Raw genomic sequence first — 18650 nt, forward strand, 5'->3', positions numbered from 1 at the left:
TGCTTCAAACGTATTAATAGAGAGGTCATCTTGTTTAAGTACACTTTCTCCTGCTTCAAACGTATTAATAGAGCGGTCATCTTGTTTAAGTACACTTTCTCCTGCTTCAAACGTATATTAATAGAGCGGTCATCTTGTTATACATTTTCTCCTGCTTCAAACGTATTAATAGAGCGGTCATCTTGTTTAAGTACACTTTCTCCTGCTTGCAAACGCATTAACGCATTTTGACCCGAGGACGCTTCTGTGTCACCTTATAGCTTTTAACCACTTTAACCATTATTTGAAACGTTAGCTGTTGAAAAATAGCAGATCTACAAGCTCATAGCGAGGCACCAAGTGCCACGCTATGAGCTTGTAGATCAGGTCCCTGGCAGGTCCCTGGGTGGCACAACATATTTTCAGATGGGGGTCCACGCAGCCTAAAACAGATAATTCTGTGGGTCCTTGACATGAAATAGTTTGAGAACCACTGGTACAGAAATACAGGTTTTTTTTCCAGAAAACTGATTTAGAAGATTTGTAGAATCTGGTCTCGGGTCTTAATGTGTTTTTAACAGAGCGGTCATCGCTAACCAAGGTTAGTGGCAGAGACACTTAGTGTGACACTGTGAATTAGAGCAAGCCGTTAGATAAGCATTGGCGTTCATCTTAATCTCTCATCAGAAGGAAGGGTTTACAGCTGCCAGGCTGTAACTGGGCCGGTGTTTATCTACCTTCCTCGACCGCTGCTGCTGGCCTGTTTGTTTTGATTAAGCGTCATGTCCACCCCCCTCCGGGTAGTCGGATTAGTTTAGATTTAATTTGTCTCTCTCCCCACGTCTCCAAATCTTCCTCCCTGCATTCATTCTCACGTTCTTTCCTTTTTTTTTTTTTTTCTTTTTTTTTTTTTACAACCAAATGAACATCTTTTGCTCAGCCACCGTAATTAATTCATTATAATTAACAGCTGCTTGTCAGGTGTTGGTTCGGTCATAATTCATTAAAAATGTTATGCTTGAGAAGGGACTTGCAAGCTTTAAAGTCCCTGTCCGGAAGGGTTTCTATTATTTCGGTACATCTCCTATGCAGCGTATACAATAGAGTACAGTATACACACAAAGGATCCTGAAGGGAAATCATACGTCTTAGTGTTTGCTTCTGTCTATTGTTTACACACAATACAAAGTGCAAACAAGGCATGTTCACATTGTTAGAAATGTCATCGTTTTTTTTTTTGTGTCACATTTAGTGCTTTACGTCAAGAATTCAGTTTGGTTGCCATCCATTCGAAAACAAGCCAGCGGCCTAGAAAGCGATGGCTGGAAAAGTCGCGCCCTGTGATGCGAGGGTAACTCATTTGAATCGCATCATGGGTGGAAACCACTGCCGCAGAGCAGAGCAGAGCGGTGCCTGCATGCAGGCCAGGCACATTATGTCCCCTTATCCCATTCTGACCTGAGATCAGATTCTAAAAATGTCTTCTAAATCCTGACAGTTTTCTGAAAAAGCTATGTTTCTATGTCAGTCGTTCTTCGATTTTTCAAAAATAGCAGACCTACAAGCTCGTAGCGCGCCACTCGGTGGCGCGCTATGAGCTTGTAGATCTGCTATTTTTCTATAGCTAAAGCATAACATAATGCTAACACCAAAAGGGGTTCCCGCCAAAATGGGTTATAGTCCAGACCAAACATAGCTGCTTGGGGGGGGGGGGGGGGGGGGGGGGGGGGTCACCCAAAAGAACAGGGACGAGATGCAGTGGTTTTCAACCCTTTTCATATCAAGGTCCATTATTTATTCAGCTTTTGAGCCACGGACCACCAATTTCGATCCGACCAAAGATTTTGTCAACATGTCAACATGTCAATTTGTCAATGCTGTATTGATGTGGTGGTACCATTAGGGGAGACAACAGGCGTTGAACAAAATAACAAACATTCTACTACATTATCTAATTGTGTGGACTTCTTGTAAGTAAATTAAGTAATGCAGATGCTTTACAATAACAATAGTTTAACTCTTTGAGAGCGTAAAATGAAACCAAATGGACCCGTAAGGGTCATCATAACCCATAAGGGGAATGACACAGCGTGACACTGCGTGGAGGATGACCCAGTGGGTGTCCCAGGTAGTGACGCTGTAATTCCACAAAGCTTTAGTTTTAGTTTTTAGGTTTTTTTTCTGCGTTCTCGGCCGTGTCTCGGCAGTGTGTTGTCGTACTGCTCTGCTGCATCCACAGAGATAAGCTTGTTTCAAGCATTCTGTTATACTTTCGCTATTGAAAAATAGCAGACCTACAAGCTCATAGCGCGCCACCGAGTGGCGCGCTATGAGCTTGTAGGTCTGCTATTTTTGAAAAATCGTAAAAATGCGGCATGGGTACACACAGCACACTCTTTATTTCTTTCTTTTTTTTAACATCTTCATCACTTGCCCCGTGCACGTGGGAATGTCTGCGCCTCTTCTTGAACCCCTGAGGATGGACCCTATACTGGTGGCCTTTGCTCTGGCGCCACCATTTGGCCAAATGTTTCACTTTATTTTTTTTGCCACACACACTTTCTCCCAAACAAGAGATCTGGAAAACTGCTGACTCTGGATTGCCATAGAATTTGCCACTTGCCGAGCTATTAATTTTTTCCCCCTGGAAGGTTGACTACTTGACATTTCCTCTAGTGCTACAGTATACCCTCCGGGCAAAATATCACATTTTCACACAAGATATCTCATAATCTAATTTCCAGGATGAAATCTATACTGCCATCCTTCGGCCAATCTCCAGTAGTGTGTAAGGAGCAACACAGCCTCTAGGGGCTGCTAGAGGGGCTCCTAGACACTCTCCTTTACATCTGCTCCCCCGTCCACCTGCCTGTGTGTGACTGTGTGTGTGACTGTGTGTGTGTGTGTGTGTGTGTGTGTGTGTGTGTGTGTGTGTGTGTGTGTGTGTGTGTGTGTGTGTGTGTGTGTGTGTGTGTGTGTGTGTGTGTCAGTGTTAACGGAGTTTCTCCATGGGAGCGGAGGGTTCTAAAGGGGAGAAATCCAATAGATCAATGTTAGCCTAGCATCCATCAGGCCCGGTATAGACTGCATGATTACCCACCTGCCACTAGCCTGATCCTAGAGAGAGAGAGAGAGAGAGAGAGAGAGAGAGAGAGAGAGAGAGAGGGAGAGAGGGAGAGAGGGAGAGAGAGAGGGAGAGAGGGAGAGAGGGAGAGAGGGAGAGAGGGAGAGAGAGAGAGCATCCAGTGTGGTAATGAATGAACAGAAACAATGAACAAATTAGAACAATAATAACTAATGCACTTTTCCCAGGTGGACCTACGTATAGAGATATTATATTCCATTAATTATTCCTCTAGCTCTACACGCGCACAGTAATATATATGTTCATTTATCTCAGAGAGAGAGTGTAAAATGGACCTCTCGGAGAATTGAGGATTTTTACTGTGTTGTACTGTATGTGTTGGTTGGTGTCTCATGGGGACTGACTGGATAGAAGGTGGCGGACGGGGAGCCAAGCATAGCATTAGAAATGTCCTGTCAGCAGCAGCATCCTTTTCCAACATTTGTTTATGATGACTCTTCGTTCTGGAGAGTACTACTGTGCGTGCACCTTCCTCGTCGTTAATACTCACAGTGCATAATGCCACCGGACTGTTAAATCATGCATGCATGCGTCAGGCATTCCACTCAAAGGTCTGAGCCCTGCGGGGGAACGCAGCGGTGAATGCGAATTTGGTGGTGGCCGGTTTTGGTTTTACTAGTCTGATTTCTATTTTCCTCTTGGCACGGTCATGTTTTCGTCATGGCACATTAGCTTGGCACCTCCCGCGCTGCAATTTATATACACTTTCGGAAAAAATCAACTTACAAAGTGGCTAAACTGTGATAGAAATGTGGGTTAATTGGGATTAACCCGTTCTGGGCGGGAACCCTTTTGGTGTTAGCATTATGTTATGCTTTAGCTATTGAAAAATAGCAGATCTACAAGCCCATAGCGCGCCACCGAGTGGCGCGCTATGGGCTTGTAGGTCTGCTATTTTTGAAAAATCGAAGAACGACTGACATAGAAACATAACTTTTTCAGAAAACTGTCAGGATGTAGAAGACATTTTTAGAATCTGATCTCAGGTCAAAATGGATTAAGCTGATGTACTACCCTAGTACACTCACGCCTCGCCGTGCGTGCGTGAACCTTACCGTTTTTTCTGTCACGGCGTTTTCCATCTGTGTGTTGATCTGTCGCCAAGGGGGACTCACGTGATTGGATCAGCCACGTCCCCTGCAGTGATCAGAGCCTCCCTGTTGAAAGAGATAGGAGAAGTTCTACTGAAAGGGTTAGTGAAGCCATGGGTGGTGTTGTGCACCCAAAATAGCCCATCTACGAGCATGTAGAGCTGCTATTTCTGGTTTGCGGGCACGGCGCACAGCCAGATAGATATAAACTGGGCATGCTCACCATGGAATACACCTCCCTCGCTGTCACACTGGGACAATGGGACTCACCCACGTGGCCACCATATATGGTCATGCCTCGTGACATCACGTGACATCATCAGGGATGGAGATCCCTGATGATCCATATCCCATATATGGGATCTGCTTTTTTTTCTGAAAATATTTTTATACATTTGAAAAAAACTTGAAATGGGACATTAAGTGAGTACTTTCTACCTTTGGTACTTTAAGTACATTTTGATACTAATACGTGTACTTTTGTATATTTTGAATTCCGGACTTTTACTTGTAACAGACCACACTGCAGCCATCAATACTTTTACGTAAATTACGTAAGTGAATCATGTGAGTATTTTTTCCACCACTGCTTTTTACTCAACTCATTTATTCCCCCCCCCCCCTCCGGTCCACCACCACCACCACTGAACGTTTACTTCCACATCGTTGGCCAAGCATCTCATTGGAGGCGGCCGGGCGGCGTGGACGGCTCTCCTTTGTGGGCTATGCCCAGCAGCACTGATGTAAATGTGTGCAGGCACAAAAACGACCAGACGTCTCTTCCAGGTTTTTAAACAGCATGGTGGATGAAAACGACGCTTGTGCGTGGCTTCAACTTGCAGCGTCGGTGCAAAAAAAACTGAAACGTTTTGCGGACGCTACAAGTTGAAGCCGCGCGCGAGCGTCATTTCCATCACCAGCTGTTTAAAAACCAGAAAGAGACACCTGATCTGGGTGCTTTCTTGTTGCCTCTAGACGCGCATATGTGCCCGCGCCCAATGAGATGTGGCTGGAGAGAGGCGTGGCTCTCCTTTGTGGGGTACTATGCCCAGCAGCACTGATGTAATGAGATGTGGCTCAAGTGGAGAGAGAGAGTGCTGTGTCTTCAGACCCAGTGGCAGTGTGTATAGTAAGCTAATTGACCTGGATATGCAACAGGCTGTAATTAAGAGGCTCTTTCACCACCTGTACTGTCGTGCGTGTTGTTCGACAGAGAAGCTGACTGTTACCGAGAGGACGTGAAACAAGACAATGCATCATGTTCACTGCCCCCCCCCCCCCTCCTCCCCCCCCTCTCTCTCTCTGTGGCGTGCACAGACATTTTGAGGGACATTTGCTCGAGTGAAAATAAGGGCACCTTGTGCGACGCGTGGAACCGCCGGCTGTGAGATTCATAGATTTTGGGGCATAAATAATATATTTGACGCTTTTACTGTACAAAAGCGAGCTTAGTTCTCTCTCTCTCTCTCTCTCTCTCTCTCTCTCTCTCTCTCTCTCTCTCTCTCTCTCTCTCTCTCTCTCTCTCTCTCTCTCTCTCTCTCTCTATATATATATATATATATATATATATATATATATATGTGTGTGTGAAAAGTAGCTTCACTTTTGCAATCTTTCACACACCCACACTTACGCAGCATCTTTCATCCTCCAGTTGACTAAACCCGTTTTACAAGAGACTCTGGAGAAGGCGCTATGGGGGAATTGGGGAAGCTCACAGCTAATTGTGTGACTGCGGGCCACTGAGCATTATCAGGCGCTTTGACAGATCCGCAACAACACTGTCAAAACTCAAAGTGGGCTTGCCTTCGCAGAACTCCCTGGAACCTGGGTCGATCAGCGGTAGTAGTTGGGAAGATGGAGGGGATGGATTAGATGGGGAGCTAGAGATGGATGGAAAGAAAAGAATCCTCCTATGCTCCTATGCCACCAAAATGTGGAACGCCCTACCAACAGTCATTAAGACATGTGAATCCCTTGACTCCTTCAAAACCGCTCTCACCTACGGACGGCTGCAATTCGAAACTGGCCCCCGTAAAATCTGAATCGCCTGACTATCTGTTCTTTGACTATATAGAAGTGTCTATTTGTACGTCTCTAAATGTTTTGATGAATTGAACATGGTGGACCCTCTTGTAAACAAGTGCAATGCTTAATTGGGTCGTCCACTCACAGTTAACAGTCTTTGTATTGAGTTTGTGCTTGAAATGTACTGTAATTCTGCAAACAATCAATCAATCAATGAGATGAACAGAGGAGTGTGGAGTTTCAAAGAGTTAATGAAAGCAGAGCCCTTGTCGTCAATCCTGGGTGAGTGAGGCCACCCTCTGCCCTCCCTGGTGCTCTCAGCCTATTCATCATCATGTCCGGCAGGCAGCACAAGGGCGTAGCGCGTATGGGGCCCTGTGCTCTGGCTCTCCAACTCACGCAGATCCCCCTGTCCTCTTTGCTTGCCCACAGCCATTGATTTCACCCCTTTAACCCATTTTGACCTGCGATCAGATTCTAAAAAATGTCTTCTACATCCTGACAGTTTTCTGAAAAAGCTATGTTTCTATGTCAGTCGTTCTTCGATTTAAAAAAAATAGCAGACCTACAAGCTCGTAGAGAGCTTGTAGATCTGCTATTTTTCAATAGCTAAAGCATAACATAATGCTAACACCAAAAGGGGTTCCCGCCCAAAATGGGTTAAAACGGTAACCAGGAACGCTCGCCCTCGTTATTTTCCGCCTTACCGCCGCCAGGCATATACGCGCAATACGCACTGTGCGTAGGGCGGCAACACGCCGAGGGGGGAAACAAAAACTGTAGGAATAGGGTTAGGTTTTTGGCACCGTTTTACTGAGGTTAACGTTTAAGGAATACATGTACCAGGCCAGAGCAGTTATGCCGGCTCTACGCCCGAGGCGACCGTGTTTTGAGGTGAGCAATTTTGGTTATTCCTTTTTAACTCTCCACCACTGCCACTGCAGAACCACACGAAACGTACAGGTGGCCTTAATTGAGGGAACAAGCAGCAAGAGTGTTTGCCTGGCTCCTATGGTTTCACTATACTGTATTGTGTCTCTTATAGCCTGGGGCCTCATCTTTGAAAGAGTTTTAGTACAGGGAGAGAGATGAGTGTGCGAGAGAGAGAGAGAGAGAGAGCGAAATAAACGTTTGTGAGATATATAGAGACATGCACTGAAATCTTCAGCGTAATTCGTTCATACATTTCCGCACATTGTTGTCGGAGATACAAAGTCAAACGGATACATTAACCCATTTTGGGCGGGAACCCCTTTTGGTGTTAGCATTATGTTATGCTTTAGCTATTGAAAAATAGCAGATCTACAAGCTCGTAGCGCGCCACCGAGTGGCGCGCTACGAGCTTGTAGGTCTGCTATTTTTGAAAAATCGAAGAACGACTGACATAGAAACATAGCTTTTTCAGAAAACTGTCAGGATGTAGAAGACATTTTTAGAATCTGATCTCAGGTCAAAATACATTAACACTGGGTGAGGATTCTATACTTTGGATGGATCCTGTGTAACATCAGCGCTTGAATAGAAGTGCACCCGCCCGCACGCACGCAGCGCTTAATTTCCAGGTGTGAGCAGTCAGTGGGTCGCTATAGTCAGCCATTTAACGGTTCCCGTTGGAAGATTGGTAATTATATACTGCAGGGAAGAAGCCCTTTGTATCGCTTTGTACAACTGAGAGAGTTGACAGCCACATCATACATAATGTTGAGTTCAGCTTGTTAACCTAGCAGACCCCCCCCCCCCCCCCCCCCCCACATGCCTGGAGATGTGGCACGTAGCTGTCAGTGTTTATGGAAACTGTCTGGCTGCTGCTGTGAGTGACCTCCAGTCTTTTATGAACGCTGGTATACACTATACTACAATATTCCCTCCAGGCAATATACTGTATTTTCTTCACTACAGAGACAAAATATTGTACTTTTACTCCACTACAATTATTTGAAAACTTTAGTTGCTTTGTAGATTTTGATTATTATCACAAATCATACGTTAACTACTTCAGCCGCGTATATACATTTCGGCCATTTGGAAAATAGCCGATCTACAAGCTCACAATGCGTTTTCAAAAGATTCTTATACATTTGAAAACTTGAAATTGGACATTCTGCATAGTGAAAGCTGGGCAAACATGTGAGTACTTTTCCCACCACTGCCTCCTGGTTCTATTTGTTGTAACTATTTCCCTCTGGAGCGTGTAACAGCCAGCCAGCCCACTTCCTCTTACCTGTGGCCTGAAACGGATGTCTCGGATTTGCTGTTTTCTGTTTCCACTTACTTCCGCACGGACGGTCCATCGCCACTCCTTTTCTTGGTTTGTGTTCAGACGTGCATTACCTTAATTACCACCCTGTTGCTGTCACAGCCAGCATCCTACAAGAGTCCTGCCAGCCCGGCCCGGCCCGGCCTGGGGGTGAATTAGGTTCTGTATGAGAGGAGGGGAAAGCCTGCCTATAGTCTTACCTCTTACATCTGCATACAGGCCCACTGTTGTGGAGAACACGGAGGCCATCAGGGGAGATTGGCAGTACACTGGAAATCTCCACTAGGAGGAGCCAGTGGTGGAAAGTAACTAAGCACATTTACTTAAGTCAAATATTTAGGTATTTGTACTTTACTTGAGTATTTCCAATTTCCAATAATTTTACTTCAAGTCCACTACATCTGGGATCCAAATATTGTACTTTTACTCCACTACATTTATTTGAAAACTTTAGATATACTTTGTAGATTTTGATCATCATTACAAAACATACATTAACCACATAGCCATAACCATTTCAGCCATTTGAAAATAGCCGATCTACAAAAGGCATCTCAGTGAGGAACACAATCCAACCATCATAATGGGTTCCAATCATCAACCATCATAATAAATGAAGAACACATGAGGATCCATGCATTGTGAGCTTGTAGATCTGCTATTTTCAAAAGATTTGTATACATTTCAAAACTTGTGAAAGATATAATGAGTACTTTCTACTTTTGGTACTTTTAAGTATATTTTGATACCAATAACTTGGTACTTTTACTCTGTCATTACATAATTGATGTGCATCCAGAGTGATTGGCTGTATGGCGGCTCAGTCAACACATCGAAAAAGTAGTGTTATCACTATGACTATAGGACAAACATTACGCCTATAAAGTCCAATTCATTGTCCAAATATAGTAATATACACAAATTGGTACCTGCTGGGGGTCTGCATGGAGGAAAATGTTGCAGTAGAGGACTTGGACTTATGTAATGTGTCGACAAACTATTGAAAATAGTGTGTTTTTTTATTATTATTATTTTTGAGTGGTGTAAACCACTCCTACAACTGGCTTTGTTAGTTTACGTGTCTGTCTGTCTGTCTGTCTGTTCGTACCAAAAAATGAGCATGGTTGCTACGGTCAGCCTAGATCTAGGAAAGTGGTCACTCAGTTCACACGGGTGTGATTTCATTACGTCAGACATTACGTCAGACCACAGCTGATCAGGCTATATAAGACCTTACACCACTCAGTTCACACGGGTGTGATTTTTTTTTTGACAAATGGTCAAAGTTGGAAATTGATTGACTGGACTATGGAAAGGCAAACAACTAGCTATGGACTCAAAGAGTATTGTATAATTGTATGTATGCATATAATGTGATATCATATTTTCTTGGACACAATGTCGAAATGCCTTTAAAAAGTAACTGGCAGTATTGTTCTCTTTAAATATTGCCTCAAACATCACAGAGTAGGACAAAAATGTGATAATAAAAAAAACACAACGGTCTCCACCTTTGCAGTTATTTTCCTCACTCACTCCGAGTTCTTCTCAGTTCCTTTACAAACGGTTCCTTTACCGAAAGCCTCTTTGGTTCTATTATGTATTCCTTATCAACTGGACATATAGGAGCTTCAGTTCTAAGTTCGTCCTGTTGGACTCCTTCTATTCTCCTGTGTGATGCTGCTCAGTTCACTGGGCACATTCCTGCGTTCTGCTCTCTTTCACATCTGAATGTCCAGCCTGGGGCATGATCTCCTTGTTCTTCGGTTATTCACTGGAACCTGTTCTTTACCGTGGTCCCGCAGTTTTTGGGCTCGCTGGTAGTGATTTTTGGTTGTCATGATTGTTGTTGGTTGTCATGGCTACCAGTTCCAACCTGATGTCCTGTATGAGTCCAGAGTGCTCCAGACCGTACTGAATGACTGTTAGCTTGCATAGTGTCTTCAGACTAGGACTTAAGTCCAAGATGTACAGGTCATCGTATGTGTATCTGTAACCTCCAAAGAGAATGATGTGGTCTCCCACCGTGCAGCAGCACATCCCAGTCATCACACACGGACCTTTCCCCTTGGGCGCAACGTTCTTCCAGGAGAAGGCGTCCGGGTTGAATTTCCACAGGTCACTGAAGGTCCGGTCCAAGTTGTCCCCACCAAATATGTACAGCTCGTCATTGTAGGCAAAGGCTGAATGCCACCCACGTCCTTCTGGGAGAAGCTGCGCAGGAGGAGTCCTCAGCCAGGAGTTGGTGTCTGTGTCAAACACTCTGATGTTGTTGTAGTGGCCCATGGCCCCTCTCCCCCCAAATACAAACATCTTTGTCCCGATGATGGTGGCAGAGTGACATAACGAAACGGGTACCAGCGTGCCACCGGTGTTAATTAAAGACCAGACCATTGTGGTGGTGTCCAACTTGAGGATGTCGTTAGTGCGTCCGGTCAGCTGGGTGTATCCTCCGTGGACATACATGACCTTCCCCAAGGCGCAGGCCGAGTGGTTGCACCTCGCCTCCGGAACGGCCCGAGAAATCCTGGGCCTGAACCATCTGTTGGTGTTGACGTCGAACGCATAGAGCACGACGGAGTACTTAATTCCGCCCCAGATGTAGACCATGTCTTCTATCAGCACAGCTGTGTGGCCCCAGCACATGTTGGGAACCTCCAGGGGGCGCTCTTCTTGCCCGTCCGTCACCGGGGGCAGATTGGTCCAGAGCAATGACACAGTGTTGAAGATCTTCACGCCGAGCTGGTCCAGCTTGGTGTTGGACGCATCGTACCCTCCGAACGAGTAGACCTTGTGGCCGACCGACACAGCAGCGTCGTGGTACACCTTCGGCCCTTCTTTCAGATACACTGTCCAGTGCAACATTTCTCATAATAAAAACCAAAGTAGCTCAGGGGAAATTCACGTTATGTAAAGGAATGTCGTGCCTGTTGTGCGCCGCCACTTATAATGGCGTTGTGACACAAACCTCACGCGAAGCTTGGCCAAATCCGTGATGCCGATGGGATGGGTTGGCTAATCAGGGAATCAGATGCCTAATATGGCAAATTGATCGCCAAAGTAACGTATATTTTCTTGAGGGGTTTTGTTGCACAGTATAGAAATCTGATGTGTGGAAGGATTTTCCGATTTTCCGATGAATGTTGACAATGTTATGTGTCAAAGCAGCTGAGAAACACTGTATCACCTCTCCTTTAGCTTGTAGATTGGCTATTTACAAGCAGAGATTTTTGAGTGTTTGTGCCTGTACGGGTGAGCATGGTTGCTATGGTTAGTATGTGACGTCACTGACACGGATGACACAGATGCTTTCCTGGTTCTAATGTACAGTAACTATAACAATAAATGTGTAGTTGCACCACTCAGTTCACACGGGTGTGATTTTTTAATAGAGCTTACATTTTTGAGGGGCACTAGCCCCTCCAATGCATGTCTTTTGAAGATTACGTCATCTGGCAGCCAAGTCTATGGACTTTGATCTTTGTTTTAGGGCACTAAAGGACGACTTCAGACGTCATGCATGTGGCCGATATAAATACAGTGGACGCCCTTCACTTCCCAGAAGTGTGATTTTTTTGTTTTAGGTCTTCCTATGCCCAGCTTTCCGTGTTTGAACATTGAAGACAAAACTACTACAGTGCATTTCATAATGTCCATTGATGCCGGGCAGAAACCGTGTATCTCTGTAATTCAACTTTTGATGTTAGATGTTTGATATTCTTCTTTGTCAATTACTGGCTGCCCTACTTTGGTGTACAACAGTGTTGTGTAACAGTAGCATACATTATATAACTGATCTCACAACACAACAGGTCTCATCACGAAGCGTTGTGAGTTTGTAGATCTGGTATTTTTTTGCTGCTGTTGCTTTCCACCCGACAGCGATGACATGCTCATGAGCTTATTAATAAAACATCTACTGATGCACAGACTTGGACACATTATCAGTCTCATAATCTGGACTCATTGGTTGTTTCTGGGTCTTGCAACAGACCTCCCCCAGGCCTCCTCCAGGCGAACCGACCGAGGCTGATCAGACACCGGCCTGTGTCCAAGTGGCCATGCTACAAGCATCCCCCCACTGTCTCTTGGGGGTTCAGAGACAGTCAGTGGGGAAGATGGCTGACGAGATGTTGGCGACACTAACAAGCTTCAAATAGAATGTGTTGTGGTAAAGGGATGTTTCCAGGGCAAGCTGTAAAAAAGGACACTTATCTGTGGCGGTGCAGGATAGGCTAGCTGTGTGCTGCTATAGCAGTTGTAGTGGGTGGGACAGCAGTTAAGGTGCCTCATGTTATAGACAAATCCATGGAGCAGCTTGCCCTGTAGGCCAGGTGTAGGCGATCAGTGCTGCGGCGTAAAGCTGCGCTTAATAATGGGTACACCTCAGTGCCGTGCCCAGGGCACCCCTCCATGGGATTCGTCTATAAACAATACAGTGAATGGGTCTTTGGGCTTTTCCCGTGAGGAGTCAGACACGCACCATAAAGGTTCAGTACAGACAAAGACCAGTCGATCATAAAAGCTGGGTTATTTCATCAGGCCACGCTGGGATCCGTACGAGTGTGATTTTTCATTCAGTTTATGTGTTTCTTTTTTTTTTTTAATGTTTTTTTTTGTGGCTTTCACCTTGATTTTATATTATTTTTATGTAGGGACAGACAGTAGGCTGACAGGAAATGGGGAGAGAGATGGGGGGGGAAGACATGCAGTAAAAGCCGTCGGGATCGGGAATCGAACCCGCGGCACACTGCCAGACTGGATTACCAGCCAAGGTGCCTGGACCACTGAGCCATGGCCCAGGCCCAGTTTATGTGTTTCTCTGCCTGCTGTGTTTGACACGTCTTATCTCAGGCTGCCTACTACAGCAGGTCCCTTTATCTCGTCAGGACGAGGGTAATGCACTTGAGCATGTCCACTAGGTGGTGCAGTAGAGGCTTCTCAGCTCATGGATCGTATCGCTTCTGCTGCAGGTTCATGTTGTCATTCTGGTCCTCTTTTATTTAACCACGTGAACCGTAGTTTCGAAAATACCAGATCTACAAGCTCACAGGTCTCTCTACGTGGACCTCAGACGAGACCTCCACTGGGGTTTCCAGTCATCTCGTTTCTCCGTACATCTGGCCAGCTTGTTTGTGCTTTCCACACCAGCGTCTTTCTTCATCACATCACGTACACTACAGCAGGGGTTCTCAACCCGTGGGTCGCGACCCCTCGGGGGGTCGCCAAATTATTTTAGGGGGTCCCCAAATTATTTTCAAAAAAACGATTTTTCAAAAATAGCAGACCTACAAGCTCGTAGCGCGCCACTCGGTGGCGCGCTATGAGCTTGTAGATCTGCTATTTTTAAATAGCTAAATTATAACAATGCTTAAAACACCAAAAGGGGTTCCCGCCCAAAATGGTTTAAGGTTATTGTAGCAGTCAATTTATATTGGGGGTCGGGAGGGGGCGGGGCGGGGGTCCCGAGACGTTGCCAAAGCATTTTCGGGGGTCCCCGGCCAAAAACGTTGAGAACCCCTGCACTACAGTATAGGTGTGGGACGTCCACTTGATCGACCGCGTCGATGGCAGTGATCGGCTACTAGTCTCATTCTCATGATTGACTATCTTCTCTGATACACTTGGTAGCTCCCCGGTACAGACACGTGTTGCCTGTGTCCTGTTTTGATGTTGCGTACCACCACACGTTTAGCATTCTGCTGTAGCACCCATCTCGCCTGAGCCTCTACTCCCAGGGAGTCCATGGAGCGGTGCCCTGTAGGCCAGCTGTAGGCAATCAATGCACTTAACGAGCATTGATTTTGCCGGGGCAGCCCTCTGTGGATTTGTCTATAGGGCATGCAGCATTCATAGCTCCATAAAAAAAACGGACTCCACAGTCGCAGAAAAGAAACTTATCTTGATGTGTCGGTGGACGTTGGATTTCCACGCACGCACGCACGCACACACGCACGCACGCACGCACGCACGCACGCACACACGTGTAGCTTGTAGATCTTTTTATAGATTGGTTGAGGCCATGTCACAGCCAGAGTCCTTTCCTCGGCATGGAAAAGTTAAGGAAACACTGGTTTAAACCACTAACCCTGACCCGATGGCCCCCTCCCTCCCTGTGTACTGTAAATAAATAGACTTGCATACAGCTGTTTCTTTCTCATGGTAAATCATCATGAGGATTGAGGAATCCATCCCATTCCCATCATGGCTTCTTGTAAGTCCTTTTAAATTGTGCAGGCAGCCCAAACTGGCTCCCTGCCAGTTGTATTGTCTGCCGGCTTATGTGGAAATAATGTTGTCTGTGAATGACAAGCAAAGATGAATAGCATGTTCCCATTTCCTATTCTTATTTCCCCACCTACACAGTTCTCTCTCTATGCTGCTGGAAACTCTTTGTGGTGTGACTGAGGAGGTCTGAAACAACGTTACTGCTGTGTAGTGAGTTTCCAGTCTGTCCTCCAATCCAAACCAATGACAGAACGAGGGTTCGATTCCCAAACGCCTTCTGCTCGAAACCCAAAGGAGACATTCTATTCAGAGGCATTCTATTCTATTCAGTGTTCGTACGTGACCCCGCTTCTCCTCCCCGACATTTCACCAGTGAGGGCCAACGCCCCCTTCTTTGCCTCTATTCCAGGAGGACAGCACTGCCTGCTTTGCTCCGTGGTGGGAAATATTGCTCCGTGTTGACATTGCCTCGGGCGGGTAATAATTTACTATTCTGTGCAGGGGGTTCACCGCCCCTAGCGACTTTCGTTACTGGTTGTTGCCAGGGAAAGCGTTGGAATCAATGGGAGTCTCTGTGATCGCTGTTGTCACTGCTAGTACTGTGACAATGTCCCCAAGAAATTGGCATACCCCTACCGGAGGTAGGACCAAAAACACAACATAGTTTATCTCTAAGGCCTCCCATACATGCGATTGGTCCGGGATTTGGATGTATATTCCCAGCCAGGATGAAACTCAAACAAATGATTATCCTTACTTTTCTGCCATCAAGCTGGTTCCGTTCTGTCCTCCGTGCTGGGACTGGTTTTCACTCGCCCAGGGCTTTAAAAAGCAGCGATGTGGCGTCCTTCAGTATAACTTTGTTTTCTTCTGTAATCCTGCACATTATGGGACGCCATAATTAATCCCTGTAGGATTGCAGCGTAGGTCAGCACAAAGTAATTGCTGGTTTTAAGGATGTTTTTCATCACCGACCTCGGGAAAAATGCGACTGTCCTCGTTGAGGGCCATCATCTCTGATCCCCGCGACGCAATGTCAGGCTGCAATGGAGCCTTATAGAGCGTCGCAGTCCCGCCCCCTACCAGGGCCCAGGAAATGATTCTCCATTCATTTTCCTCATAGACATTTCAAAAAGTATTTATTTAAAGACGTTTACGCCGCGGACAAAGCCAACTCGAGTCGTGACAACTCATGACAACAAACACCATTTTTTGGGCCGAACAAATAATTAGAAAGAAGAAAAAAACTAAAAAATACTAATAGAAATGTCTATGGGAAAAATGCATTGGGAATCATTTCCTGGGCCTGGTGTCATCATGAACGACGCTCTATACTGGAGCCTGGACCACCACGCCAGCTGTCCGGGACAACCAGCCTGTTATTTTCACCAAATGTTCTAGCCTGGAAACCAGATGAATCTGCCACAAATGAATCCCTGGGGAGATTGGTCTGGCACTCACAGTTGTGGGTGACCAATCAGAGGCCACTATTGAAAATGAGACTTTTTTTGCTCTTGACGTTTTAATCTGTTTGTAACCGCCCCTTGGAAATAATCTACCACACCGACGTTCCAGACAGTATCTACGCAGTAGGGGTGCACGATTATGAAATTATGATATATGATATCAGATCTCCAATTGTTTGCAGGGTATATCTTTTTCCAAGTGTCTGTTTTCACTACTGAATGACTACTGAATGAGATGAGTACACAAGCCATTGACGGTCACATTATTATTGAATCATCTATATCGGTCCGATACCGATATGGCATTTTTATGGCCGATACCCTACCGATTATATCGTGCATCTCTACTACACAGTGATATTAGTCTAAAAAATGCCACCAGCGTTTTCCGAATGTTCGTCTATTTTGAGCCACTGGGAACAGGGATGCCATGGGGTTCATTTAGTTAACTAATTGTTGTTGTGGGCGCCGCTGATTGACAGCGATAGTGACTCAGTCAGGCTCTTGTTACCTGATGCTCAACGATCTTTGGTCTAATGAAGTATACGCCACAGATCTGGTCGGCGGTGAGCGCGCCAAATGAAAGTGTCCGGCAGCCTGGCTGGGTTTCAAGCAGAGCGCTCAATGCTAATGCTGTTACCTGATGAGAGATCAGTGTGTTTAGAGTCACTTCTCTGTGATCACTGTCAGAGAGTGAATTAGTTAGAGAGAGAGAGAGAGAGGGGGGGGGCTGCTCAAAGTACATTGGAATGAATTAACATATGGACCTTCTAACAACAATCCAGTGGTGCAAAGTAACTAAGTACATTTACTCAAGTACTGTACTTAAGACAGTTTTGAGGTATTTGTACTTTACTTGAGTATTTCCAATTTCCAATGATTTTTTTCCAATTACTTCTATACTCCACTACATCTCGGATCCAAATGTTGTACTTTTACATAAACTTACATTTATTTGAAAACTTTAGTTACTAGTTCAGCATTCAGCTGAATCAGCTCTATTTTGGCCATTTGAAAATTGCAGATCTACTTGAAATGGGACATCCGCGCGTGATGTAAATAGGTTTTCAATGTAATGAGTCCCGGGATGCAGGGATGGTCTTTTAGATGAGTCCCAGGGACATTTGATGAGTCCCACTTCAACAACGTTAGGAGTCATATTTTGCCATTTTTACGAATTGCAGCATTTAACTCCCATTTCATTTTATATGGTTATATGTGGTTATATTCATGTAGAAAACAGGAGAAGAAATGATTATTATAACTAAAGCTAGCAAAATAAACAGTGCAGTAGTACAGTAGTGCATCCCGTGGATGCAGAGGTCGTTGTTTTATTGCGTCTCTTAACTATAAACTGCGTTTTGGGATGCAAAATGCATATAAATAAATGCGTATACTTTTACTTTTGGTACTTTAAGTGCATTTGATGCCAATTACTTTTGTACTTTTTTTGAATTCTTGACTTTTACTTCTGTTGGCTTAATTGTGTTGTCTGTCAGCTGGTCTGATAATGATTTGAATTTGAACTTTTATACTTGTAAGTTGTAACGGAGTAAAACCAGTTAAACGTGTGAGTACTTATGGTGACACTGTGAGGTTGGGGTTATTGTACATCTCAGTGTGTTCCTCTAGTCTCTACGCCCCTCTTCTCTTCCTCTCTGCGTTCATTAACAATCCTTTTGTTGCTTCTACTAACCCTGCGGAGCGCCGCTCTGTTATTCACTCACTCTGAGCTCGTGCTAATGACGCCGAGATGAACATTTAATGTGCAGATGGTCCACTTCATTCTGCCCTATTAAGCTTGACTTTATGCAAGCACTTTTTGAAGCTTTTAGTTTGGTCTCTTTTTTTTCTCTCTCTCCCCCAACGCACATTTGATTTGATCTGAGCCCAGTTGAATAATTCTTCTATTTGCCATCCATTCCAAATAGAAGTACCACTAAAATGTGTCCTGAATAATATTCAAATCAAACGTCGTGGAGCGTTATGCGCATATACCAATAAACCATATTACGAATGTAATGAATACATTCATTGAAACATTTCCCACGCCGTAATGTATATCGTGATTCACTATTTAACCCATTTTGGGCGGGAACCCCTTTTGGTGTTAGCATTATGTTGTGCTTTAGCTATTGAAAAATAGCAGATCTACAAGCTCATAGCGCGCCACTCGGTGGCGCGCTATGAGCTTGTAGATCTGCTATTTTTGAAAAATGACATAGAAACATAGCTTTTTCAGAAAACTGTCAGGATCTAGAAGACATTTTTAGAATCTGATCTCAGGTCAAAATGGGTTAAGCATCCATTACCGCATACTGTATATACTGTACACGTCTGCCTTTATTAATGATGCATTGCAAATGCAGCATTGGTTTTCACAGGATGCATTATCGCTCAGCAATAACGTCATTCCGCCGGCTGTGGGACCGACTGTATACCTTTGCTGTGTTGGA

The 18650-nt window shown here is 45.0% G+C and overlaps 2 protein-coding genes across 2 annotated transcripts in view; one reads left to right on the top strand and one right to left on the bottom strand.

Annotated features, from left to right (window-relative positions):
- Positions 1-11365, bottom strand: part of LOC306937183 (kelch domain-containing protein 3-like) — a gene marked incomplete at both ends in the record, with an annotated part of 33376 nt that extends 22011 nt beyond the window's left edge. The window contains 2 exons of the mRNA XM_079520847.1: positions 10367-10714; positions 10892-11365. Of these exons, the coding sequence (XP_079376973.1) occupies positions 10367-10714; positions 10892-11365 (822 nt within the window). The remainder of the gene's footprint in view (positions 1-10366; positions 10715-10891) is intronic.
- The window catches only part of srcin1a (SRC kinase signaling inhibitor 1a), a 211044-nt gene that overhangs the window by 104882 nt on the left and 87512 nt on the right, over positions 1-18650 (top strand). The gene's annotated exons all lie outside the window — the stretch shown is intronic.

This window comes from Electrona antarctica (assembly GCF_951216825.1).
Source record: "Electrona antarctica genome assembly, chromosome: 14".
NCBI classification, from domain to species: Eukaryota; Metazoa; Chordata; class Actinopteri; order Myctophiformes; family Myctophidae; genus Electrona; species Electrona antarctica.